At 50.7% G+C, this 26085-nt stretch overlaps 2 protein-coding genes and 1 non-coding gene across 5 annotated transcripts in view; 2 read left to right on the top strand and 1 right to left on the bottom strand.

Moving 5' to 3' along the window:
* The window catches only part of ITSN1 (intersectin 1), a 216349-nt gene that overhangs the window by 14197 nt on the left and 176067 nt on the right, over window positions 1–26085 (bottom strand). For 2 of the 3 annotated variants that reach the window (XM_038581402.1, XM_038581401.1), the window contains 5 exons: window positions 19295–19416; window positions 17402–17508; window positions 10214–10397; window positions 7571–7669; window positions 2020–2187 (listed from right to left, as the gene is read on the bottom strand). In XM_038581402.1, coding sequence (XP_038437330.1) covers window positions 2020–2187; window positions 7571–7669; window positions 10214–10397; window positions 17402–17508; window positions 19295–19416 — 680 coding nt within the window. Of the gene's footprint in view, window positions 1–2019; window positions 2188–7570; window positions 7670–10213; window positions 10398–17401; window positions 17509–19294; window positions 19417–26085 lie in introns of those variants that run through there. The other variant, XR_005382307.1, reaches the window with a different exon arrangement.
* LOC119867138 lies at window positions 9394–9527 on the top strand. Its single transcript, XR_005382504.1, has one exon. It is a non-coding gene; the product is annotated as a small nucleolar RNA SNORA70 (small nucleolar RNA).
* LOC119877777 (60S ribosomal protein L10-like) lies at window positions 9565–9927 on the top strand. Its single transcript, XM_038581414.1, has one exon. It carries the CDS (start codon window positions 9587–9589, stop codon window positions 9887–9889), a length of 303 nt encoding a protein of 100 aa, XP_038437342.1. The 5' UTR covers window positions 9565–9586; the 3' UTR covers window positions 9890–9927.

Genomic DNA, 26085 nt, shown 5'->3' with positions numbered 1-26085 from the left:
TCCTTCTCTGATGCTTCCCTGAATCCCCCTGTGACTGTCCCTTCCTCCCCACCGGCACCTGCACCTCATTCTGCCTGCATCTTGTTGTAAGCACTGGGTCAGCCCCCCTACTTTATCCAGGGTCATAGGACCCAAGGGAGGGAGGGGGTCCCATCTTACTGATTTTCGTGTCCTTTGTGTTTAGCACTGAGCAATGGCACATGGGCAGGTGCTCGAGAAATGTCTACTGAATGGACAAGTGGATGAAAGAATAAGCCAACCAACCAGTGACTGCCCCTGGATTGCATATCAACCCAGAACCCCATGCTCCCACGGCTTTGCCGATCGCACACCTACACTGAAGGCAGACGGGGAGGTGAGGCAGGCGAGGAACCCCTGGTGGGGAGCCAGTGACCGCCCCTGAAGCACTGGAAGAAGGAAGAAGCCACAGGGACAGTGGGTGAGGGGGACTCTCATTCTCCCTGGGCCTTTTGGTAAACCCTAGTGAACGGTGGGTGCGCATGCACGTGTGTATGGGTGTGTGCGCACGGCCACAGACGTGGATGCAGAGGCAAAGAGAGAGAGGGAATACAGGCAGAAAGAATCAATGAAACTAAAGGAAAGATAAGCGACAAGAAGAGAATTAAATACCAGGAGAGAAACTTCTGTTTCCGGCAGACTGTTTCCGGACTAGATAGCTGACACAGCCAGTGAAAAATTTAAAAACAGTAACATAGAAAAATGCACTTTCGAAATGCAAGCAAAGCAATCAGAATTTCTAAAAAGTAAAAAAAAATAAATTAAAAAAAAACAAAAAAAAACAGTGCAGAGAGAGGCCAAAGCCAGAATGAAAATGTCAACCTCCGAAGATCCACAAACCCCAAAGCCGGCTTCAGCCCTGAGAGTGTCTCTTGAATCCACTTGGAAAGCCAGGTGGAGGACAGGAGACCAGTGATGCCTGGGGGGCCCAGGTGGGCTGCGGGGTCTACCCCGAGATGGCCACAAAAACACTGGCTCCCAGAGGAGGAATGACAAGTAGACTCCAGCACAGAAGGCAACAAGACGACTTGCTTGTTTTTGACCTTGGAATAAGTGAGATGGAAAAAAAAAAAAAAAAAGCCCCTGAGAATTTGCAAGAGCGAGATGGCCCTGGCCCAAGTTCGCACACTCGTGTGATCCCCGAGCCCCTCTACATTTAATTTAGGGTAAGGCCGGTAGCAATCCCCGCAGGAGGAATGCTGTTTCAGACCTCAAGGTCCCGCAGATAAAGCTCCCGGGCACCCCGAACTCACAATCAGAAATCACAGCCCAGACAGTGGAGCGGAGGCCGCCGACCAGAGCGAGTCCGGGGCTGCGGGGATTGGAGTGATCGGATCTGGAATGTGCGGGAATATGTTTAAAATGTGTTAAAACAGGGATGCCTGGGTGGCTCAGTGGTTGAGTGTCTGCCTTTGGCTCAGGTCGTGATCCTGAAGTCCCAAGATCGAGTCCCACATCAGGCTCTCTGCCTGTCTCTGCCTCTCTCTCTCATGAATAAATAAATAAATAAAATGTTTTAAAAATAAATAAATAAAATGTGTTAAAACACACACACACACACAAGCATGGCCACTTGTGCGAGAATAAGACACAAGAGAGAAACCAGCAGGGATCCCTGGGTGGCTCAGCGGTTTAGCGCCTGCCTTCGGCCCAGGGCCTGATCCTGGAGACCCGGGATCGAGTCCCGTCAGGCTCCCTGCATGGAGCCTGCTTCTCCCTCTGCCTGTGTCTCTGCCTGTGTCTCTGCCTCTCTCTCTTGTGTCTCATGAATAAATAAATAAAATCTTAAAAGAGAGAGAGAGAGAGAGAGAGAGAAACCAGCAGATCTAATGACATAAAGGAACTTCTGGGACTGGAAGAATGGCCCGGTGGCCTGGAGAGGACGGCTCGCAATCTCCCCAACAACCACCCACCCCCGCCGGCTGCAGGGCTAAGCTCGGGGTGGGGGGGCTGGGGTTGGGGGTGCACAGCCCGGGCCCCCCACCCCCCCCAGGCGGCTACCTCGGACAGGCCTTCGCACTGCACGTGCGCCTGGATCCACTCGAGGCGGTCGGAGTTCTCCTTCTCGCGCACCCCTTCGTTCACCTGTGAACACAGCTCTTCGGCCTTCTCCAGGGCGTGCTTCAGGTGGCTGTGGTCGGGGTGGTTCTCAGGAGTGTTTTCCAGGATCTGCGGGGAGTGGGGTGGGGGTGGGACAGGAGGCAGTGGCTTCAGGCGGTGCAGGTGGGCCCCGCAGAGGTGAGCATGGCACCCACCTTTCCCGATGGGTGCCCACCCAGGGAACCGCAGCTGCAGCCACTGGTGGTTGGCAGGGTCCCCTGGGGAGGCAGGGGAATGACACACGATTTATATATACCTGGGGGTCGAGGCGGGGGTGGCTGCTGCGAGGGTGACCAGGATGCAGCCTTACACATCTCCCTCCTAGAGATGGCTCTTTGCTAGGTCTGCGCACTCTGGAACACATCTGAGCAAATGCGCGTTTATTCTGTGCAAAACACTCGAAGCCGGAGGCTAAGAGTGCCAGTTCTAGAGCTACACTTCCTGCGTTAAAATCTGTGCCCCCGGGTCGCCTGGGTGGCTCAGCGGTTGAGCATCTGCCTTCCGCTCAGGTTGTGATCCTGGCATCCCAGGATCGAGTCCCACATCGGGCTCCCCGTGGGGACCCTGCTTCCCCCTCTGCCTGTGTCTCTGCCTCTCTCCCTGTGTCTCTCATGAATGAATAAATAAAATCCTAAAAAAAAAAATCTGTGCTCTGCCAGTGACCAGCCGTGCTATGGGCCAGTCCCACAAATGTTTTGAGCCTCAGGTTCCTTATAGGAAAAATGGGGATGCTCATCGTACCTCCTCTATAAGGGTAGCTGAGGGGTAAATGATTTGATACGGCAATGCACCCCGCAAAGTACCTGGCGCTTAGAAGGTGCCCAACAAATGAGAGTCGTTACCATCAGATTCTCAAAGGACTTCGGGTATTAGGAGCAGTCGTGAAGAAAGGTTCTGAGCCAGCTTTGGAATGCACGGGGGATGCAGAAGGTGTACCTGCCTAGGCCTTGTCCTCATACAAATAATTCAAATGGACCTAAGCATGAATAATATCTCACCTCAAAGATACCCTTTGGCATAAAGTCCCAGGTAAGCACCTAAATTGAGAAAAATGCACATCCTGGGTCCTGTGTCCCCCAGTCATCTCCAACAACAGCCCCACCCTCCAGGCCAATCCTAGCTGTGTTAGGATCCTTTTGGAAACTCCTGATGTCTCATCCCCGACCATAGCCCCGGGTGTGTGTGTGTGGGGGGGGGCTCCCATGTAGCAATTTTCTAGAGCTCTCCAGGTGGTTCTAACGTGCAGGCAAGTCTAAGGACTACCGCTCTAGACCGCTCTATTTTATTTTATTTTTAGCCCACACAACTGGCTTTTGCCAACTCCTTTGTTTTGGTTTTGGTTTGGCTTCCTTTTCTTTTCTTTTTCTTCAATTTATTTAAACTAAGAACAACAACAACAACAACAAAAAACCCACAAAAATAGTTTACCTGTTTATACCATCCCCTACCCCTGCCTCTGGCAACCACTAATCTGTCGTGTCTATGAACCTGCGGGGGTTTTTTTTTATTAATTTTTTTAAGATTCCAAATTTAAGGGGATCCCTGGGTGGCTCAGTGGTTGAGCATCTGCCTTTGACCTGGGGCGTGATCCTGGGGTCCTGGGATCGAGTCCTGCATCAGGCTCCCTGCATGGAGCCTGCTTCTCCCTCTGCCTATGTCTCTGCCTCTCTCTGTGTCTCTCATGAATAAATAAATAAAATCTTTAAAAAAAAAATTCCAAATTTAAGAAAGATTGTATGGTATTTGTCCCTCTGTATCTGAGTTTTATCACTTAGCCTAATGCCTCCAGAGTCCATCCCTGTTGACACAAATGGCAAGATTTCACTGTTTTATAATGGCTGAATAATATTCCATTATACATTACATTATATACATTCAACATATATATAACATATATTCACATCACAATTTTTATATCCATTCATCCATCAGTGGATAAGTTGTTTCCATGTCTTGGCTATTATAAATAAGGCAGTGATGAACATGGGGATGCATGTATCTTTTTGAATTCGTGTTCTTATTTTCTTCCAGTAAATACCAAGAAGTGGAACAGCTGGATTGAATATGATAGTTCTATTATTAATTTTTTGAGGAATCTACTTACTATTTTTCATAGTGCCTGCACCAATTTACTGTATGCTTTTTGATGCAATTGTAAATGGGATTGTTTTCTTAATTTCTCTTTCCGATGGTTCATTATTAGTGTTTAGAAATGTAACAGATACTTGTGTATTGATTTTCTATCTTACAATTTTACTGAACTTGTGTATTAGTTCAAACAGTTTGTTTTATTTTGCTTCAAAATGAAAATGGGCTTATTAATTTCTCTAATTATCAGAGTGTCAAAATTCAGAAAATTCGGGAAGTAATGAAGATCCTAAAAATCATCCGTAATCTCCCCATCTGGAGAGAATTTCTATATATTAGTCAAATGCTTTGCCTACACACACACACACACACACACACACACACACACACACACACTTTTTAGAAAATAAAAACTGAACCATACTACCACACTACACTGTACCATTTTGCACCCTGTTTTTTCTCCACTTCATAAGTTATGTCATTTGATGTCCATTTTATGTGGACCTATGCTATCATTTGTTTCCTTCAAATATTTTATTTATTTATTCATGAAGAGACAGAGAGAGCAGCAGAGACATAGGCAAAGGGAGAAGCAGGCTCCCTGCCCGATACGGGACTTGACTCCAGGACCCTCAACCAGTGAACCACTTTTAAGGACCCTATGATATATCATTCTAAGGATGAACTACCTGGCATTTAAATATTTCCCTTCCCATACAGCTTCATAGTGTTCTTAATTTTTCAATATTTCTGAGATTATTTTTGCAGAATAAATTCCTAGAGGGGGAGGCGTTCAGCCAAGAGAATCTGCAGTTTGATCTGTCCATCACCCTCCAAAAGGCTGATCCACTCTACCTTCGACCAGCATCTTTGCTCACCCTGGCGACCTACATTTTCAAGATATGCCTATCTGGCAAGCCCAAAACAAGGTATTTTCTTCTTTTGTTATGCATCTCTTTTATTACATAGTTAACTTAAGCTTTTTGTATATTTAGTATACAAGTGTACTAAATGATAAAGCTAATGTTTATGTACTATTTAGTAGGAGCCAGGTACTTTCCATATACTACCTTGGTTAATTCTCATAACCCTTTGCAGTAGGTATTATTAGTGTCCCTAATTTACTGAAGAAGTTGATGCTCAGAGAGGAGCATTGTACCTCAAGGGCACGTAGCAGCGGTACTGAGATTTAAACCCAAGCAGCCTGGCTCCTGACTATGTGTTCTTCACTGCTACTCTACACTGCCTGTCAGAAATATCTAGTTGTGTATTTTGCCTATTTTCCAATTGGAGTATTTTTTTCTTCTTGAGCTGTAAGTTGCCTTACATAGATGATAGATAGATACATACATACATAGGTATAGATGGGTAATCTATGGATATTTCATATCCTACTTACAGTCTGAAATGTGGTTACCCAGCTTACACCTATCATTTGCCTTTCATTATTGTTCATTATATTTTGTCACACAGAAATTTTTAAGAAAAATGCTTATGCAAATAGCATATTAACACATTCTTGATATGCAAGATTCAAAGAATACAGAAGTACATAGAGCAAATGTGGAAGTTCCCCTCTCATTATCCTACCCCAGAGGTAACCAGGTAACACTGAAGGGCATCCCTTGAACTCCTTTTAGATGCTCTGTACACATTCAATAATCACATCTCATTTTTCCTCTGTTTGACAAAATGAACCGCACTGTAAGATGTCTCATGATTTTTTTTTTACATACATAGAAGTCTCTGTATTTTTCAAAATATTTTCAGAGTACAGACCTACTGTAATTTATTTGCTTTATCTAATATCTAGGTTGTTTCCAGAATAAAATATTTTTTACGTTCGCTACAACCCTAAATCTTTTAAATTTCTGCCCTTAGTGCCACGCTAAGAATTTCTCCACCTTAGCATCATAAACGGTATTTCATCTTAGTACTTTTGTGGTTTTCATATGTATCTTGTAACTGGCCACCTTTTAATATTCTCTTCCTGGGGCACCTGGGTGGCTCAGAAGGTGAAACATTTGCCTTCGGTTCAGGTCATGATCCCAGGGCCCTGGGATCGAGTCCCACATTGGGCTCCCTACTCAGCAAGGAGCCTGCTTCTCCCTCTCCCTCTCCCTGCCACTTCCTCTGCTTGTGCTCTCTCTCTTTCTCTCTCTCTCTCTATCAAATAAATAAATAAAATCTTTTAAAAGAAAAAAAGAGGAGCACCTCAGTGGCTCAGCCAGTTAAGCGTCTGCCATCGGCTCAGGTCATGATCTCAGAGTCCTGGGATCCAGCCCCAACATCAGGGTCCCTGCTCAGTGGGGAGTCTGCTTCTCCCTCTCTCTCTGCCTGCCACTCCCTCTCCTTGTGCTCTTTCTCTCTCTCTCTCTCTCCCTCTCTCTCTCTCTCAGATAAATAAATAAAATCTTTAAAAAATAAAAAAAGAATAAGAGGTATCAGTATGAACTCATGGGTTTTAATATGCATTATTATCTACATGAATTGATCTAGAAATAAATATAAATGTATGTGTGTACACTTAAATAAAAGTATGTGTGTATGAATATGACATACATATATACATATATTCCTGACTCTGCCACTGAAGGACCCAAAAAGCAGTCACACTCCAACAGCAATGAGCACCTCAGTACCCAGATATGGATTTCTAAAGTCTCCATTAAAGGGAGCCAGAGGGGCGCCTGAGTGGCTCAGTGGTTGAGCGTCTGCCTTCGGCTCAGGGCATGATCCCGGGGTCCCAAGATCGAATCCCACATCGGGCTCCCCGCAGGAATCCTGCTTCTCTCTCTGCCTGTGTCTCTGCCTCTCTTTGTGTCTCTCATGAATAAATAAATAAAATCTTTATTTTATTTTAGAGATCTAAAACCTCTCTCCAGGAGGTATGCCCCCTGTGGTTATATAATCACAGGCTCAGAGTATGTCTGAGTCTGCTCACTCATATTACAGAGAGAGACACTGAAATCCTATTTTTTTTTCTTTTGGTATTGGTTTCACAATGGCTTTCTGAAGATGGGTAGTAGGCATGACATTTCTTTCTCCTTCCTGGGAAAATCAAGGCACAAGGGCATTATACCTCTATTAGGAAAAGAACCAAAGAACGAAGATTTCATTTTCCAACTTATGAGGTGAAAACCACTGGGTCTCAGAGCTTAAGACTGCATATTATTAGCTCTTTTCACCATAAACAGTTTTTCTTTCTGAGTTACCGGGCAGATGCTTCCAACATCCCCTTGGTGTATGATTCTAGGCAACAGATACCAGGTGCATTGGCTGGAGAACTTGCCCATGACCCCGGGTCCCTGAAATGCTGAGAAAGCATTTCTCTGCTTGAAAAGGCAAGATGGGTACTTACATTTTTAATGATCAGTGGGTATCTCGTTACGCGTTGCATAGGCTTCAGGATAAAACTAGAGAGTGGCATCCCTTTACATCGAGGGTCCATTGCCAGCCTCTGAAATGAGAGATTTTTTTTTTAATGTACTTAAGAAATCTGAAAAATCTGGTCAGTGACATCAACTCCCCACCCGTCACATTGTCTCATTTATCTGGACGAGAACGAGAATAGAGGGGCCTGGAGTTGGAAGAGCCTGACTCACTATTCTGGCCCCAGATGGAGGTCGGAGGCCCGTAGATGTGACTCAGCCTCCGGGGTTAACCTCTGCTCTGCAGATTCAGCACACGCTCCCTGGGACACATGGTCCCCCCCTTACAGAAGCGAGAGTCTGTCTTTCCAGAGAGCATTTCTTGTTACTGTCAGACCGTTTTAACAGTCCCAAGAGCGAGACACAAGACCATAGAGTTAGAATAGAAATGTCCCTTCAGTCCCAGAGATGCCAGAAGGGCTAAATCTCATTGCCTGGTGCAGATGGAGCCTGCACACACCCCTGGGAGCCCCGGGCAGGTGGGGACAGTGGAGCTGAGACACGAGGCGGGGGAGGACTACAGTCTCAAGGCCTGCGGCTTGTCCCCGGCTTAGATCGCCTGTACCTTTTGTCAACTCGACAAAGATGATCCCATCCGTAAATCACAGGGATTACGAGGTGACTCAGTCCTCAAGTTGAACGCCTTAGAATCGGGCAGCTGCCCTGACCTGGGCCCCAGGTCCTGAGAAGTAAGTGTCAGCGCCTGAACCTGCTCCTGCCTGGACATCATCATTCCAGGAACACCTCAAACCTGGCAAAGGTGTGTCAGACCCCCGCAGGGATGAGGTGAGGAGAGGTGATGAGGGAGGGAAAACAAGCCCCCTGCCCTGGATGGTGTCAGCATCTCCCTCAAGTTCAAGTGCAACCAGTGATGAACTCAGCCTGCCATGTGCCGGCGGAGGACTGGCCGTTGGCTGAAAAGCCAGGTGGCCCACCATCTGCTCTCCAGTCTCTGGATCACCCTGGGCCTGCTTCTTACCGTATCTCTCCCCTTCAAATGACATTAGAACGCCCTCTATTAATTGGATAGCGAATCAACGCTTTCATGTTGAGAAACACCAGGTGAGAAAGAGAGAACAGGCCTGTGGGATGCTTCGGTCAAGGAGAGACCACCCTTGTATCTCACAGTGGTCATTCCACTGATTATGATACCACTGATTATGGGAATTCCACTGGGATTCCCGTGGATTCCCATAATTCACGGGATTATGGAGGAGGAGGGAATGGCCTGCCCCCAAATGCACGAGGTACAAAGAGAAGCCTGCTGTTAGTATGATTGCTCTATTCACCAAAATATGACTGAGGCTCAGCAGCAGTTATTTGATGCTTTTCCTGTGGTCTTTTTCTCTGGGAGATTTGGGGGCTGTAGAGTGGGCCAGTGGGGCCAGCAGGGACCCACCCTGGCCAAGGCCAAGTCCCAGGCCCTGGGGCCTCCAGCAGCATGGGGCCCACCTCCCCAGATGTCCCTTGTGGGGACACACAGCTCTCAAGACCCCCTTTGCCCCCGGGGCAGAGGTCCTGGCATCCCACCCTCAGCCCCAAACACTTCTCAGAGCCTGAAGCCAATGACAAGAACCAACTGGGAAATGGACAAAGGATCCATTGGGATCCGTTGGCCATTCCCTCTGCAGCAAAGAACAGGGCGTGGGGAGGTGCTCAGACCAAACGGAAGGGGGAACCTGAGATGCACCAGCCCCACCGAGCCTGACAAATGAGACGGATGATTTAAACCTGCATCCAGGTAGCACCGTGTCTGCAGCCAATTAAGCCGACTGTGCTCTTTCTCCCTGGGGGCCCAGTGTGCCATGGCTGCAAACAGTAGCCTCCTTGGTAGCGTATGCAGCCTGTTGATTGTATGGGTTGCCCTAAGGGGCCTTGGAGACAGCCCTTGGTGGTGACTTCGAGGTCTGACATCAAGCTATCTCCAATCTAGGTTGCAGACAGGTATGCGAGGTGCCTTTGGGAAGCCCCAGGGCACAGTAGCCAGGGTCCACATTGGCCAAGTCATCACGTCCATCCGTACCAAGCTGCAGAACAAGGAGCATGTGATTGAGGCCCTACGCAGGGCCAAGTTCAAGTTCCCTGGCCGCCAGAAGATCCACATCTCCAAGAAGTGGGGCTTTACTAAGTTTAATGGGGATGAATTTGAAGATATGGTGGCCGAAAAGCGGCTCATCCCAGATGGCTGTGGGGTCACATACATCCCTAGTCGTGGCCCCTTGGACAAATGGAGGGCTCTGCACTCATGAGAACCTTGCACCACCCGAACCCTATTCATGCCCACCAATAAATCCTGCTTCCTGTCAAAAAAAAAAAAAAAAAAAAAAAAGCACTGGGACCACCTGGACCGCGGACCAGCGCTTGCAGGTGCAGGGCCGGCCTGTCCTCTCCAAGCCTCTGCTCACAGCCACACCTGCCGGCCACTGTCGGGCCCTGGTCCTCGGCCAAGCCCCGGGCCTGGGGGCCGTCCTTAGCAGGAATACGCTTGCAGGCTTGAATTCGCCCCTCGCACACCCAGCTGCCCCAAGTCAGCTACTCGGGGACAGGGGTGGGGGGGGTGGGGGGCTCCTTACTTTGACAAACTCCTTGAAGTCCGGGGCCTCGTCGGTCTTCTGCTGGATGAGGGCAGCCCCGTTGAGCTGACAGCTGCAGAAGCGGATGTAAGGCTGCATGTGCGGCAGCTGCGCCGTCAGGATGTCGCCGATCATCTTCACGGGCATCTTCTCCCCCGACATCTTCTTGCGGACCCTCAGCGCTCTGCGCGGGGACACGGCTGGTGAGCGGCCGGCACACCTCGAGGCGGCGCGGGGGCACACCGCGGGGCGCACACGGGGCGCTAAGGGGGCTCGGGGACACGGGGACAGAAGGAACCGGCCTAGTGCTACAGGGAGCTGTCACCCGGGCATTTTTCTTGGGCAGGATGGCTGTTTGCTGGTTCTTGGGAATAAAAACTTTTCAAAGAAATCTTTGCCGAACAAGTCAGCATGAGAAATATTTATTTATTTATTCATTTATTCATTTATTCATTTATTTATTTATTTATTTATGTATTTATGTATTTATGTATTTATTTATTTATTTATTTATTTATTTATTTATTTATATGAAATCTTTTTTTATTTTTTTTCTCATGGAGAAATAGGGACTTGTTTCTTGCATAACCCAGACAGGATCTCTGTGTTGATGTCTCATTTTATGGACTATTTGTGGCAGAAGTCCCAGGCTAGCGTGGCCCCGGCGCTGAGTCTGCTCTGGGCTAGTGCCACCCGTGGGAGGCTACTGTGGCCAAGGGACACGGAGGCTCATTTTCAGACTCAACAGAACATAATCAAGACGGTAAATCAACTGCCACAGAAAACTAATCCCATGTTGTTCACCAAAGCCAGGTATAAATGATTGTCTGAACTCTCTGTGCCGAGCACTGCTTCATCGCTGTGGCTAATTTGAAGGTGCCGGGATTACGGAGTTCCGAGGAGAGAAGCCTGTTTATAGGATAATGGGCCAATGAACCCAAACGATTCATATCCTGGGAGCTGTTAAGAGGCTGAAGGGACTGGGAAGCATTTGTTTTGGGATCCGGCTGCAGTCTGAGGCGTTCCGGGCCGTGAGAGCCAGGACTGTGCTCCCCCCACAGAGCTCCAGTGTGTGACCTCCTGACATCAGCCCCTAGAAGGGCACGTCACTGAGCTTCTACCCAGCAATGACAGCCATGTACTACGAGGGCAGAGCCACAACCTGGGAGGCCATGACTGTGCTCTGCCTCCCCGAGGGAGGGAGGAAGGGAGGGAGGGAGGGATGGATGGATGGATGGATGGATGGACAGACAGATGGATGGATGGATGGATGGACAAACACAACAGAATGGCATATGATTTTAACATAAGGTTGGGAGGTTGTTATTAGAAATTCCTTTGACCGCCTTCCTGGCCATGTTGGAGAAGCCCCGAGGGAAGGATAGGGCTCTATGAGAATTCCAAGGAAGCTTTGCAATACTAGCATTAGCCTTTCAAAACTTCAGACCACTTTACTTTCTTCCTCCTCCATTTTTTGGCTAAAGGAAAAATCCTTGGACTGGGCAAACCGGTCAAGGAGAGAAATTTTAGGGGACAGTAAGTTACGCGGTCTGAGCAATAAGAAATTCCATCTCAGGCAGATGCCCTTGTAGGGAGAGGCTCTGGTCAGCACTAGCTGCTTGGTGTGTGAGGGGCTGAATGGCCACTGCTCACTGAGGGGGTCGGGATGGAATACCTCCCAACATGTAGAAATTTGCTCAAGGGTGATGCCACCCCCAATTCTGGGGAACTGGAGCCCTACGTAACCATGGTATAAACTTGCTATGGATGGAAACTGGAAGAAATTCCATCGTTCCATCATTTTTGTATGAAGAGGAGCAAAATAGTCTTTCTCTAAGGGAATGGAAGTACCCTCAAACCTCCTCCCCTCCCCGCAACTCTTTTGCTTTTAAAAAATCATGGAGGAGACAAGGAGAAGAAGAAAGGGCAACACATGGCCATTGTGTTGAAAAAGCTAAACCAGTGCCTGGGTTCTGGAGGAACTTGTCCTGGACAGACTCAACTTGTCCAACCAGGGGACAGGTCTACAGTCAGGCCCCTACTATGGACCAGGCACCTGTTAGGTTCCGTTGCCGGTCTCCTCCTGGGATGTTCTACTGCACAGGCAGGACTTTCAAGGACCGGGCCTCAGTGGATTTGAAAAAAGGGTGTCAGTGACACCTGGGTGGCTCAGTGGTTGAGCATCTGCCTTTAGCTCAGTTCATGATCCCGGGATCTTGGGATCCAGTCCCACATTGGGCTCCCCGCAGGGAGCCTGCTTCTCCCTCTGCCTGTGTCTCTGCCTCTCTCTCTGTGTCTCTCATGAATAAATAGAATCTTAAAAAAAAAAAAAAGAAAGAAAGGAAGGAAAGAAGAAAAGAAAGGAAGGAAGGAAGGAAGGAAGGAAGGAAGGAAGGAAGGAAGGAAGGAAGGAAGGAAGGAAGGAAGGAAGGAAGGAAAGAGGGTGTCACCGGGCTCGGGGCTCATGTGACTCAGTCGCCACAGCTCCACCCATTGGCAACCTGGGTCATCACCTCATCTAACCTTCCTGGGTCAAGGCCTTGACCGGCCAGGGTAATCAATCAGCTAATGAGCATTTCAAAGAGTGCTCAGTTGTTTGCTGGGTGCATGAGTGCTCCTGACCCTCTGAAGTCCACCAAGCAAGCGCTGGCCTGACGTCCTATGCATCCTTTGGGTCAAACCCCCTTGTACGTCCATTGCTTATTCTCCCCACTGGCTGTTGGCGGAAGCCCAGTGACTTGACCAAACTCCCGCGACTGATACTGACCCAAGCTGTGCTCGAACCCAGGTGCTGTGAGGCCAGGGCTCGCGGTCTGTAAGCAGCGAGCCTGGGGCATCGGGCACAGCACCCAGACCCTGTGCTCCCCTCCCTGGGTGCTCCTGCCACCTCGACTTCTCTCTGTCCTCTCCCTTGCCTGCGGCTCCTCTCCCTGCCACCACTCCTGGCATCTCCGTGCCCCACCTCACCCTCCCGCCCCCCCCAGCCCAAATTTCCCTCCACCCTGTCTCTATCCCCGAGCTAGGTTACTCCTTGTATTTGTTTTCTGCTTTAAAAAAAAGTATGTCTGGGGGCACCTGTGTGGTTCAGTCTGTTAAGCATCTGCCTTTGGCTCAGGTCATGATCTTGGGGTCCTGGGATCGAGCCCTGTGTGGGGCTCCCAGCTCAGCGGGGAACCTGCTTCTCCCTCTCTCTCTCTGGCTATCTCTCTCTCTCTCTCTCTCTCTCTCTCAAATAAAGAAAATCATTAAAAAAAATACATAGGGCAGCCCTGGTGGCTCAGCAGTTTAGTGCCGGCCTTTGGCCCAGGGCGCGATCCTGGAGTCCTGGGATCAAGTCCCACGTCAGGTTCCCTGCATGGAGTCTGCTCCTCCCTCTGCCTGTGTCTCTGCCTCTCTCTCTCTGTCTCTCAAGAATAAATCAATAAAAATCTTAAAAAAAAAGAAAACTGTTGAAATATGTGTTTCCATAAGGAAATCAAAACTGGAAAAGAAATATTTAAAAATAAATTAATTAATTAAAAAATACATAAATAAAATTATGTCTATCTTAATTAAGTTAAAAAGGTCACTTTTTTTTTTTTAGATGCTCCTTCATTTTTCTCCAAGCAAGGAGGAAGGAAAGGAGATTGATTAAAGGCAAACATCTCCCAGGACCTGGGTTTGCATGGCCCTACGTCGCATGGCCCTACGTCACGTCTGCATCCCCTCTGCTATCACTTCTGACAGCTGGGCCGAGACACCTGCTCTTACTGTGAAAAGATCCTTCTTCCCTCCTCTGCTTTTTTTTTTTTTTTTTTTTTAATTTTTATTTTATTTATGATAGTCGCACAGAGAGAGAGAGAGAAGCAGAGACATAGGCAGAGGGAGAAGCAGGCTCCATGCACCGGGAGCCTGACGTGGGATTCGATCCCGGGTCTCCAGGATCGCGCCCTGGGCCAAAGGCAGGCGCCAAACCGCTGCGCCACCCAGGGATCCCCCTCCTCTGCTTCTTAAAAGCAAATTTCACAGCTCACCAGTAAGAGAGTGAATCATCCGTTCTTTTTTTTTTTTTTTTTAATTTTTATTTATTTATGATAGTCACACAGAGAGAGAGAGAGGCAGAGACACAGGCAGAGGGAGAAGCAGGCTCCATGCACCGGGAGCCCGATGTGGGATTCGATCCCGGGTCTCCAGGATCGCGCCCTGGGCCAAAGGCAGGCGCCAAACCGCTGCGCCACCCAGGGATCCCGAATCATCCGTTCTAACTGCCAACCAGAGGCCTTATTAGTAGGAAGTCCCTAGGCCCCAGTTAGCACCCCTTTATTTTCATTTATTTACTTCTTCTTTATCTGTTTCCTAAGTCCCATGTCCTCCCCACTCCCACCAAGCACAAGGAGTCGCTGGCTCTTGGGTCAGGAAGGCCAGATATGCAGCTGCTCACTAGTGACCATGCAGGGAGGGCTGCCTCATACTCTCTATCCAAACACGCCTTCCTCTGCCAGCCTGCAAGGAGCCCTAGAATCTCCCCATCATTGGGGTCATTCCTTTGCATGAGGAAATTAAGGTGATGCAATGAAGGAACATAGCAAAATGTTCCTGGTACAATCTACAATATGGGCGCTCACCCCATAATTCTTTTCATTTTTCTGTATGTGTAAATTTTTTTAACTAAAAAATAAATTAAAATTTTAACGTATTGAAGAGAAGCAAAAGAAATCAGGCCCCCAGGAGGCTCCTAATAAATATTTTTTCTAGAATAGGAAACCATTAGAAAATTCACCCAAATTAACTGATGGGGACAGAGGAAGGGGACAGAGCTCAGGGACACCGTGAGGGGAGAGGGTGCTGTCGGGGTACATGGACATGATTGACAGCGGGCCAGTAGTACGGCCGACCTCCTCGCTCCTCAGAATACCCCCGCATCCCCACAGGGCGAGCACCATGACTGCACTTTTACAGGCCCCAAAACAAGGGGTACAAGGAAAACTGCCCAGAACAAGTTAGAAGATGCTGGAGCCCAGACAAAAACTTAGGACAGGGACACCTGGGTGGCTCAGTGGTTGGGCATCTGCCTTTGGCTCAGGCCATGATCCCGGGGTCCCGGGATCGAGTCCCGCATCAGGCTCTCTGCATGGAGCCTGCTTCTCCCTCTGCCTGTGTCTCTGCCTCTGTCTGTGTGTCTCTCATGAATAAATAAATAAAATCTTTTTAAAAATAAAAATAAAAATCTTAGGGCATTTGCCTCCTGCTTCCACATTCTTTTCCGGAGGTGGGCAGCCCTGGCTGGGACGTCCGCGGGTCACCCACAGAGCAGCCTGGGCCCGGCTTGCCTGGTGTGTGCCGTGAGGCACTGGCCCTCTCCCAGCCCGGCTCCCCCAGCGGAAACAGGGCCCTGGAGCACATCGGAGCCAATGGGAGGAAGGAGCACACGGGCCTGGCCAGGACAGGGCTCCGGGAAGGGGCTTCTGCTTCCCTGACATGACAGGAGGGAGGGTGAAGTGGGGGGACCACGGAAAGGTACGGGGGGGGGCGATGCCAGCAGCGCTTTCAGTCGGACCTTCCCCGATGGGCAGGTGGTGGGGGGACCTGGGCACATCAGACACATCTCCCACCTGCCCACCCCCCACTGACAGCTGCCCAAGGCGGGGGTGTTAACTTGTAGGAATATTTTCAACAGACAACTTCTGTGTCTATTTTGGAACAACTTGTCTCCAGCCCTTTAGGCTGAGCGTGTGTTAGGGTCAGGGGCTGCCAGCTCCCCGGCCCCAGGGGATAGGGCGGCCTCTCTCCAAGTCCAGGCACCTGTCATCTAATGACCCCCTAATAACCACCCGATGCAGGAGGTACACTTATCATCCCCATTTCACAGACGAGGACACTGAGGACCCAGAGAGCCTAAGTGACTTGCCCAGAGACACAGCCAGTAGGGCCAGAGCAAGGTGTGAGCCCGAGCGCCTGACCCAGAAGCTTCCATAGCATCGTTCTGGAGGAGGAGGATGGAAATACTTTCTCCAAGCACCCCTCGGGGTCCCCTCTGAGTATTAGTTCTCCAGAGCACAGAGAAAGCAGGTGTCATAGTTTTGCTTCACATCCAGCTCTCTCTCCATCCCTCAACTGCCCCCAAACACACACTCAGGAAAGTGGGGACCGGGATTTATAAGAACAAGGGGTCACATGTAGGAAATGGCTACTTGCTCGTTCTGTGAATGTCTTGATCAGGAAGGGACGCCAGCTCCCGGGGCTGCTCTCCACCCCTGGGCCCAGCGGAGGACGGTCCTCCCAGGCTGGCTGTATCCCCGCGGACCTGGGTCTACTCCGTGTTCTTAGCCAGGGATGTTCCAAACCATGGCCCCCTGGGCCCCGATGTGGGGGATTCTTTGTAGAACTGGAAGGGACCCTCGTGATGACATAATTCCCTCCCCTGACCTCACAGCTGGGGACCCAGAGGGTCAGAAAGGAAGGACAGGGAACTGGTCTGCTGACTCCAGGCCCAGAGCTTCCTCTCTGGCCCTGCACTTTGCCTCTGGAAACTGAAATGGGAATAAAATATAAGCAGCTCCAGGGACGCCTGGGTGGCTCAGTGGTTGAGCCTCTGCCTTCAGCTCAGGTCGTGATCCCGGGGTCCTGGGATCGAGTCCCGCATCGGGCTCCCTACATGGAGCCTGCTTCTCCCTCTGCCTGTGTCTCTGCCTCTCTCTGTGTCTCTCATGAATAAATAAATAAAATCTTTAATATATACATCCTCTCGGGGCGTGGATCTGAGGAAATTGATGGGCAGCAAATGTTCCTATTGTTTTTCCACCTGCAGGAGCCAAGAAGGTCCCACAGGAACATTCGCCCCAGGACCCCCGGGTCTGTGGGCAGGGGAGTGGGGAGCTGCCCAGGCCCTAGGAAGGAGCAGATCCGCGGTCAGGAGCCACCCCCGGCCCCGCTCCAGAGTCCCTAGACCCCGGTACAAGCAGGACCTTGGCATTCAACTCTCTGCAGTGACAGACTAGGGGGCGTGGGGGGGTGGATGTTTCTGGAAAGCATCGGGGGCACAAAGGAGCCATGGTGCTTGTGAGTGGAAATGAGCAAAAGAGGCGGGGAGAGACACACGGGGCGGCATGCATGGGGGACACACGGACGCACCCACACAAAAGTTCTAGTGTGTGAGAGCCTTGGGCGGGGGGCGCGAAGCGAGGCTGGGGTTAGCGGGGAGAGGCTTACTTCAATAGTTTGATATTACACATAATCAGCTCCTTCCAGTTAACAAAAATCATAGCACCCTCTTTTTCTGTCAGCAGCTCAGACTCCATCAGGGGTTTCTGAAAGATCTACAGGTGCAGAAAACGAAGCAGTTCAGAAAGCAAACAGTTAGCTTTACAACTCCAACACGCGTCTGCGCCCTTGTGGGGGCTGGGGGGAGGCCCGGAAGCTGGCCCCCCGCCTTCCCGCAGCTTCTGCAGCAGACGGCCCCTCCTCTGCCTGCCTGAGCGGTTGGGGGGGTCCCCAGCAGGTGTGCACTGTTCAACAAAGGGGGGGGCAGCTGAACTCCAGAGGATGGGCCTTATCTCCAGCAGGACAAAGGTGAGAGGCCTGTGCAGTCATGCACACTCGTATCTGCCCACTGAGGGGAGCAGGGGAGGGGAGTGGGGGGGAGTGGGGGCTTCAGGATGCACGTGGCAGGATCTGCTGCCCAGACAAGCCTGGGGCATCCTTAAGGGAGCAGCTGTGGGCAGCAGGGCCTCCGCCAGAGAGCCTGGGTGGAGGCTTCTGCAGCTCGGCTAGGCCCTCGGCCTGCGCTGGGTGGGCCTCGGGTAAGGACTGGCTGTGGCTCCGGGAAGGGAACGAGCCTGCCCAGGCTCCAAGCTCTGTGTGGCTGGGTGGCTCGGGGTGCATCACAGCTCTCGGCCCAGCCCCACCTGGTGGTGAGGCCCTGCCTCCAAGGAGGTCATTGTCTACCACCGGAGGTGGGCTGCTCTTCTGAAGGGTCTTTAGACAGGGGACAGCCTATCATTGAAATAAACGTGGTCAGGCTCGGGCTGTCCCCTGGGAGCCCTATTCTTCATGCATTCTCAGGCTGACGTTGAAGCTGGCATATGCCAGCCCACTGCACACAAGGGCCACGTCTCAGGGCAGTGACACTCTCATCCTAGGCATCCTAGGTTGTGCATTTAAGTGACAGTCAAGCGTCCTGAGGAAGGGGCGCCTTTTTTGAGTGTTCACTAACATGTCCTAATGCAGGAATGGTGGCCTCCTGGATCAGGAACCCATCCTACCTCCTATTCTCATTCAACACAGGGCAGCTGGGTGGTGGCTTTCCTGGGGCCCAAGGAGATGGTTGCACAGCAGTTAGATGGTGGGAGGTGGGGGGGGGGGGATGGCAGGAGTTTCACAACTGTTATAGCACTTTTCAAACTGTTGAGTGACCCTCCCATCCAGCCCTACAAACCCCTGTTCACTAATACGGCATTTTCCCATGAGTATGAGCAAAAGGCTTCCTGAAAAGCAGGGGTTCCCAACTCTGTGTCTCCCCCTCCTCCTAGACCAAGAGGCCCAGGCCTTTCATCAGCTACCCGGGGGAGAGACAAAATGAGGTGTCATCCGGGTCGGGGGAGGGAGTTAGGGGTGTGCATCAGGACCCGAGAAGAAACATCTTCATTCTCTGCAGCAGATTTTCCTCAGGGGGAAATTGTACCATGAGAACTTGGCCAGGTTGGCTGCCATTTTCAAATGCCAACCCTGAGAGCCAGGACACCATGTGACAAGCTCGATGGCATCAACTAGTTGGTGGCTAAGCCCCTACTTCTGAGTAGAGTCTAGACTCTCAATTTCCTGCCCACAGGTCTCCTTCCATACACCTCCTCAGGGACTCATTCACCCCTTGGCACGAGTGATCTCTGCCCCTCTATCGAGATGACTCAGAGGGCCATGGATGAGAGTCCAACCACCTTCTCTTGGGTACGAATCTCCTATGTGATTTCCCATCCAGATGCCTCCCCACATGTCAGAAAATTTCTCAGGCTGAGAATCAGGAGAGAGTCCTCCTTCACAGAGCACCCCCTCCCCACCCTCTCTGCCAGTGCCCCCAGCACCCCCAGCACCCACCGCGGCCCTTACCTCTGTGACCAGCTGCAGGTCATTCACATAGTTCTCCTCTGTGACAATGAGCTCATGGATGTATCCTTGTCGCTTTCTCTCCGTTGGGGTCAACATATCCAAGAGGTGTAAGTCTGAGCACCCTGGAAAACACAACCATCGGGACATTTCAGGGCAAGTCGAGGGATGCGCTCGCAGCTTCACAGTGAAGAGCTCCGGGGCCTCATGCCTGCGGGCCCCTGTGGTCTCACTCTAGTTGGGCAGTGCTATGGGTTGAATTTGTGTCCCCTAATAATACACCTGTAAGTCCTAACCCTTGGCACCTGTGGATGTGACCTTATTTGGAAATAGGGTTTCTGCAGATACAATCAAATTAAGAGGAAGTCTTACTCAATGAACGTGAGCCCTAACCCAATATGACTGGTGAGCCCTAATCCAATATGTCCTTATAAGAAGACATACAGGGGGACCTGGGTCGTTCAGTCGGTTAAGCATCTGACTCTTGGTTTTGCTCAGGTCATGATCTCGTGGGATCGAGCCCCATCTCAGGCTCCATGCTCAGCATGAATCTACTTGAGATTCTCCCTTTCCTTTAGCCAGTTCCCCTGCTCTCTCTCTCTCAAATAAAATAAATAAAATCTTAAAAAAAAAAAAAAGAAGATATACAGAGACAGACAGAAAGAAGGTCATGTGACAACACAGGCAAGGACTGGAGTGAAGCCGCTGTAAGCCAAGGAACCCCAAGGATCGTTGGCAGCCATTGGAAGCTAAGAGAAAGGCATGGAAAAAAATCTCTCCTAAATCCTCCAGAGGAACATGGTTTGGCCAACACCTGATTGTGGAGTTATCTCCAAAAGTGTGAGAAAATAAATTTCCATTGTTTTCAGCCTCCCCGTTTGTGCCATTTGTTACAGCAGCCCTAGCAAACTAATACAGTCGGCATGCTCCTGCTTCATCAAAACCGCTAAAATAACATCGAAAGAAGACAAAACAGCAATTGGCCCACATTTCCTGAGGGCTCACGCCTGCCAGGTGCAGTACAAGGAGCCTTTCGTGGACAGCGGTCCTGAAGGCTCACCTAGATCCCACAATCATCACCATTTTACCGACGGGGGAATGAAGGTTTAGACAGGCTGACTTACCCAAGATCTCTCAGCTGGGGGGTGGCCAAGAGTCTAACCTGACACTTTGACACCAGAAACTGGGCTCTACCTCGGGTCCAAGCTACAGGAGGGGATCAAGTTATCCCAAGGTTGGATTTGGGAGGACGAAGTGGCTGTGCTGAGGCTCCCGATGGGCCTGGGGAGACAGGCGTGGAGTGCATTCAGATGGTGCCCCCTAAACGGAGCCAGGCTGCTGCCCTGGGCCTGTGGAGCTGAGCAGCAGGCCTGCAGACAGACAGGGAAACCCCTCCAACGGCAGGCAGGTGGGCACAAAGGTGGCCCCAGGTGCCTGAGACAATGGCTCTGTTGACCTCACATGGGGCACGCACAGGAGGCGGTGCCTGCCCTTGCCTCTGCTCACTTAGCCGGTCATTTAGGGTTTTGTCTGCATCGAAAGTTCTCAGGTTATCAGCAGAGGTTGTCCCCTGACACACTGGGATGAAGGGTGGGGAGCTCTGTTCCCAGGAATGCCCCTCATCCAGGCCTGGCCCCACCTGTTCCAGGCCAGTGGGCTCTCCTCTCCTTTTTGTGGCGGGTTTTTCATTTAATCACACACACAAAAATCAGATTTTATAAAACAGGCTGAGAGGTGTCCTGGATGTGGGTGGGAGTCGGGGCCCAGAACCCCATTCACTTGCTGTTCTCATACCGTCTCCCCACGAGGGGGCGCGATGGAGCATGACGTGAAAACACCTGTGGCCACCAGTGGGCATCAAGGACCCCAGACCAGCAGCAGCAGCAGCACCGGGGAACTTGTTAGAAATCAGATTATCACCCCCCGCCACACACACACACACCTCATAGGTAGTTATTTGGGCTCATGACCTAGTCAGCATGCTGGAAGCTTCTGGAAATAGAATGATCCCTCTGGGGGCGAATGATATCACTGACTTCTTAGCGAGCGTGTTACTGTGCCAGACATTAACTCCGAGTCTGAGTGCTTCCAGGCCTCAGTCTTTTCACCTCCCTGGCCAAATGCGCTTTCTAGAATGCGGCAGCTTCTCTTCCTGGAACAGGACAATTCCAGGATGGGCAGGCAGATGGATGCCGGGAAAGCAGCAGGGATGAGCCGTCCTGACGTTAATACCCTCCACGCCCATCCATCTGAGACCTCATCGAAAGCCACTGCGGTGTGGCCAAGCTGTCGTTCCGCAGGGCCATGCGCTGAGCACAAAGCACGGCGCAGCGCTGCAGCTGAACCTGCGGCCTGGGGCCTCTGCTCAGCCACCAGCCCGTCCCAGCTGTCCCTTGTGGCTTGGGGCGTTGGCCGGGCTTTATTCGAACCACTACCTCCTCGGTGAACTTTCAGGAAGGAAGCAAGTCCTGATGGCTCACTCTGCTCAGTTCGGCCAGCCTCTGCGTGAGCTTCGGTTTCTGGAAAGTAGAGTGATCCCACTGATTTCTTTGGCCTTCAGGAGAGAGTCACCCGGGAAACACTCTTCCGTTTGGGAGGAGACACCCCCTTCCTGCTCTGTTCTCACCAAAGCTTCCCATGAGTGGCTCCAAGAGCCCAGGGCTGAGGCCATTTCTTGTTACAGGGCAGGGTGCAGTCCTTGGGGACTTGTCTGAACCCCCATGGCGCAGAGTCTTCCCCTAGAATTTTCAGGACATTCCTTTCTGCAGGGATGTCAGAATATTGTGGATATTGTTTGGGGCTGCAGTTCTAAGACTCATCCCACAACCACTGTGCGGTGATGTTTACAGGGATACAAACTGGGCATTGGTCAAAAAAAAAAATTTAAAAAAACCTGGGCACTGGTTGGACCAGGCTTTGGAACGTCCCCTTAGGTCACAATTTCCCTTGGAAGGTATGACGGATGCTATCAACTTGGACCCCAGAAAACCCATGGGTACAACACACACAATAGACGCACAATTTGCACACAATTTTTTTTTTTTTGCACACAATTTTATAAGGTCCGCGGGTCCTCTTGAAGCTTGTTCGCAGATCTCATTCATTCATTCCACAAATTGTTACTGGATGTCCTACTATGAGTCTGGCCCTAGCTGATGGAGGAGGATTTACAGGGAAAGAGGAGAATGCCTGCCCTCAAGAGCAGGCTAAGCCTGGGGTCATCAGCTGGGGGTGGTGCTGACTCCCTCCACAGCCTGAAGGTGGTACCCCCCCACACACACACAGCAGGCTGAGGGTGGTGCTGACTCCCCACCAAACAGAGGCTTGTACTGCATCCACTGCTCTGGATTTCAGAAGTTCTTCCGAGTCTTCAAGTTTTACATGGTACAGTTTGAAGAAGCTCAGAGCCAGAGCAAGAGCACAAGGTCTAGGGTGGATTAAAGCCATCAGTTCCAGAATCCCAGGTGTTGGGGCCAGTGTGGGGTGCACTGGAGGTCTGTTGCACAAGGGCAGGTGGGGGGCATGAGGAGGCCACATGGCCTCCTACTCTGGGCAGCTCCAGCTTTCTGGTCCATCCACCCGCAGACCCACATCAGAGCTGATGGAGCTGGGAGAGGCTGTGGGACTCTGGGCTGCTTGCCCCCAACAAATTCCACCCCACACCGTCCACCTACCAGCCTGCCTGGAGACAGGGGCATGGCTCGGTTGGCCTCTCCAGGCCTCAGGATGCAATGAAAAGCAGAGATTCTGTGGGGGAGATTCGTCTCAGCATTGTAAGCCAACAGTGTTGGCTTTCAATCGTCTTTTTAGCTACCGAACTGACCTGTAGGATGCTGTTTTAAAAATCCTTGCTGGTGGTTGCCAGACCGAGAGAACCATTACAGACTTGAAGCAGGCACTTTGAACTAAAAAATATCGTTTCTTTGAAAAATTTAGTATTTAGAAAAACAAACGAGTTTAAAAAGTGCATTATTCAGAGCAGGGTAAATGGAAAAGACATTTCAAATAGAAGTTTTCTTTAAGGGTGGAGGGACGTGGTCCTTCTCTCCTTTGGGAACCAGGATAAACATGGTTTTCTGGCTCACTTTCCCGGTGAAAAGCGAGAGGATAAAGTACAGCAAATAACTTTTCATGGACAGCTCGGTGTGATGAAGGGCTTCTTAGAACTAACTATAATCCACTCCCAGCTGAAATAACATTTCGAGTGACTCCAGGCAGTTAAAAATGATCCCCAACTACAGCCCACATAAAATTCCTAATCTATGTGCTGTCCCTTGTACTTTTGTGTAGTTAGACACATCTATAAAATGGAGAGGGCCATGGCACCCCTTTGGAAGGATTTGAGGCTGGGGCACTGGAGAGAATATGGGAAAATTTTACCCAGAGAGGTTATCCTGTCCCCTCAATTGGAAATGTTTCTTTGAACAGCATAATCTAAATAAATTGCTTTATTACGAAAGTAATACATAAACACAGGCTTACTGTAGACAGTTCAAAGGATACAGAAGCACTTAGGGTAAAACCTGAGAATCACCCCCCTCTCTGCACCCCCGACCGCTCTACTTCCTTTCCCAACAAGACCCATAATTTCAAAAACCAAACCAGCCCCCACAGCAAGCTGGCCACGGAGCAAAGCAAATAAACAGGCCTTGCTCCTGGTATGAATGGGCCAAGATATACTATAAGATGGTCAATAAATATTTATTAAGTTCCTAGGAAGTCCAAGAGACACAGAAATGAGCAAGATAAAGTCCTTGTCCACAAGGAAACTCACAGCCCGGAGGGAGACTCGACATGAAAAGTAAACGTGAAATAGCAGGCAGTGGAGAACAGGCCTCTAGGCTGCGACAGGATGGTGGAGTCGGCAGGACTCGGAGAAATAGATGCTCCTGCTCCTCATACCGACAGAGGAAGGCTGGGGGGGGGGGGGTCCTGTATCAGGGAGGATGGGCCATTATGCTGCGGATGTGGGGCCAGCGTGCCAGATAAATGCAGAGACGCTGTGGGAGATAAAGTGGGAAGCGGAAAGCAGAAAAAGTGGAAAGTAGGAAAGTGGGAAGATCCTGGGATAAGGTGGTGGGAAGAAGGATGGAGATAAGGTGGGAAGAGGGAAGGAGGTAAGATGGGAAGTGGGAAGGGGATAAGGTGGGAAGTGGGAAGGGGATAGGTTGGAAGTAGGAAGGGGATAAAGTGATAGGACAAGGCATGGAGATAAGGTGGGAAGAGGGAAGGGGATAGGTGGGAAGTAGGAAGAGGATAAGGTTGGAAGAGGGAAGGGGATAAGGTGATAGGACAAGGGATGGAGATAAGGTGGGAAGAGGGAAGGGGATAGGTGGGAAGTAGGAAGAGGATAAGGTTGGAAGAGGGAAGGGGATAAGGTGATAGGACAAGGGATGGAGATAAGGTTGGAAACGGGAAGGGGCTAAGGTGGGAAGTGGGAAAGAAATAAGGTGGGAAGTAGGAAGGGGATAAGGTGGTGGGACGAGGGACGGAGATAAGGTGGGGAGTGGCAGGGGGGTAAGGCGGAAGTACATTCCATCACAGTCCTCATAATGCCAGAGGGACCAGGTGAGAAATCTGGGTACCACTCAGCAATACGGAAACCCAGGCATAGATTTTTATCTTTAAGGGAAAGCACTTGCCAGAGTCTCTGGGGACCCCCGGCCCAAATCCCTGGCTAAGCGGCCCCGCTCACCAGGACACACCCTGGAGCCGGAGCTCCCCTCTCGACTGAAGGCTTCTCCAGGCTTGGCCTGAATGTAGGTAACAGGGGCCCCACGGCCCCGGTGTCTCCCACCAGGTGAGCCCACTTCCCCACCAAGGCTACCCTGGATTGTTCTGGACAATGAATCTAACGGTGCTGCCTTCAACCCCCTGGAAAGAATGGCACACGCGGGATGGCCTGTCACATAGGAAAGGCCACAATGGATGTGACATAAAGAAGGTCCTCTGGTCAGAGCACTTTGTCCTCCACCTGCAGCTGACGTCTGACCACCGCCACCCCCAACCCCGATCCCCAGGCCGCGGACTTGTGCATCCTGCCGTGCAGCTGTGCATGGAGCTGGGATCTGGTGATGAATGAGGCGAGTGGGGGTCCCCGTCCTTAGGGGGCTTTGGTCTACCAGAGGCTCGGGTGGCCCATCCAGACTCTGGTTCTTGCCGAAGCACAGATACCCGGTAGAGGCACCGCCATAAGCTGCCGTCCTTGAGACCTCAGGGTTGAAGTCCCTCAGACTAGATTTCCGTGGGGCCCCAGAGAAGCTAGTGGGCATGGAGACCTGTGGTGGGAGCTGGGGAAATGTCCCCTGAGGCCACCAAAGCCCCCTGTGCCTTATGGCCAGCTGAGCCCAGGCCGCCCCGTCCAGCCTGTCTTGGGGACTCACCAGGCCCCACTAGGCCGGCTCCCTGCGGGGGCTTCCACGCAGGAGTGACCCAGCAGCCTCAAAGTGCCAACGTGGCTGCCAGGTAACATTTCCTCCTAAGACGGGGACTCCGATCTATGTGAGCTGCCAGCCAGTTTGATGACCACAGAGCATTTGCAAAGATCCAGCTACTCTCATAGTCAGGTTCTCTCTTAATTTGCCATAAATAAGAATATTGGTAACTTTTTACTTAAAGGCATAACATGCATGGCTTTATAGCCAATGACGTCCCTGGCGGGGCGTCAGGGGCCCTGTGGTCTGCACCTGTTAGCTCATTCCTGGCCTCGCTTATGTTTCCACCTGCGTTTTCCCCTTCTTCTTGAGCTCCTGATTTCTTTCTTGTTTTTTTTTTTGGAATATTTTATTTTTAAG

This window comes from Canis lupus, chromosome 31 (genome assembly GCF_011100685.1).
Source record: "Canis lupus familiaris isolate Mischka breed German Shepherd chromosome 31, alternate assembly UU_Cfam_GSD_1.0, whole genome shotgun sequence".
Taxonomy (NCBI): Eukaryota; Metazoa; Chordata; class Mammalia; order Carnivora; family Canidae; genus Canis; species Canis lupus.
The sequence above is the reverse complement of the archived record's forward strand: the minus strand, read 5'-3'. Positions and strand labels throughout refer to the sequence as shown.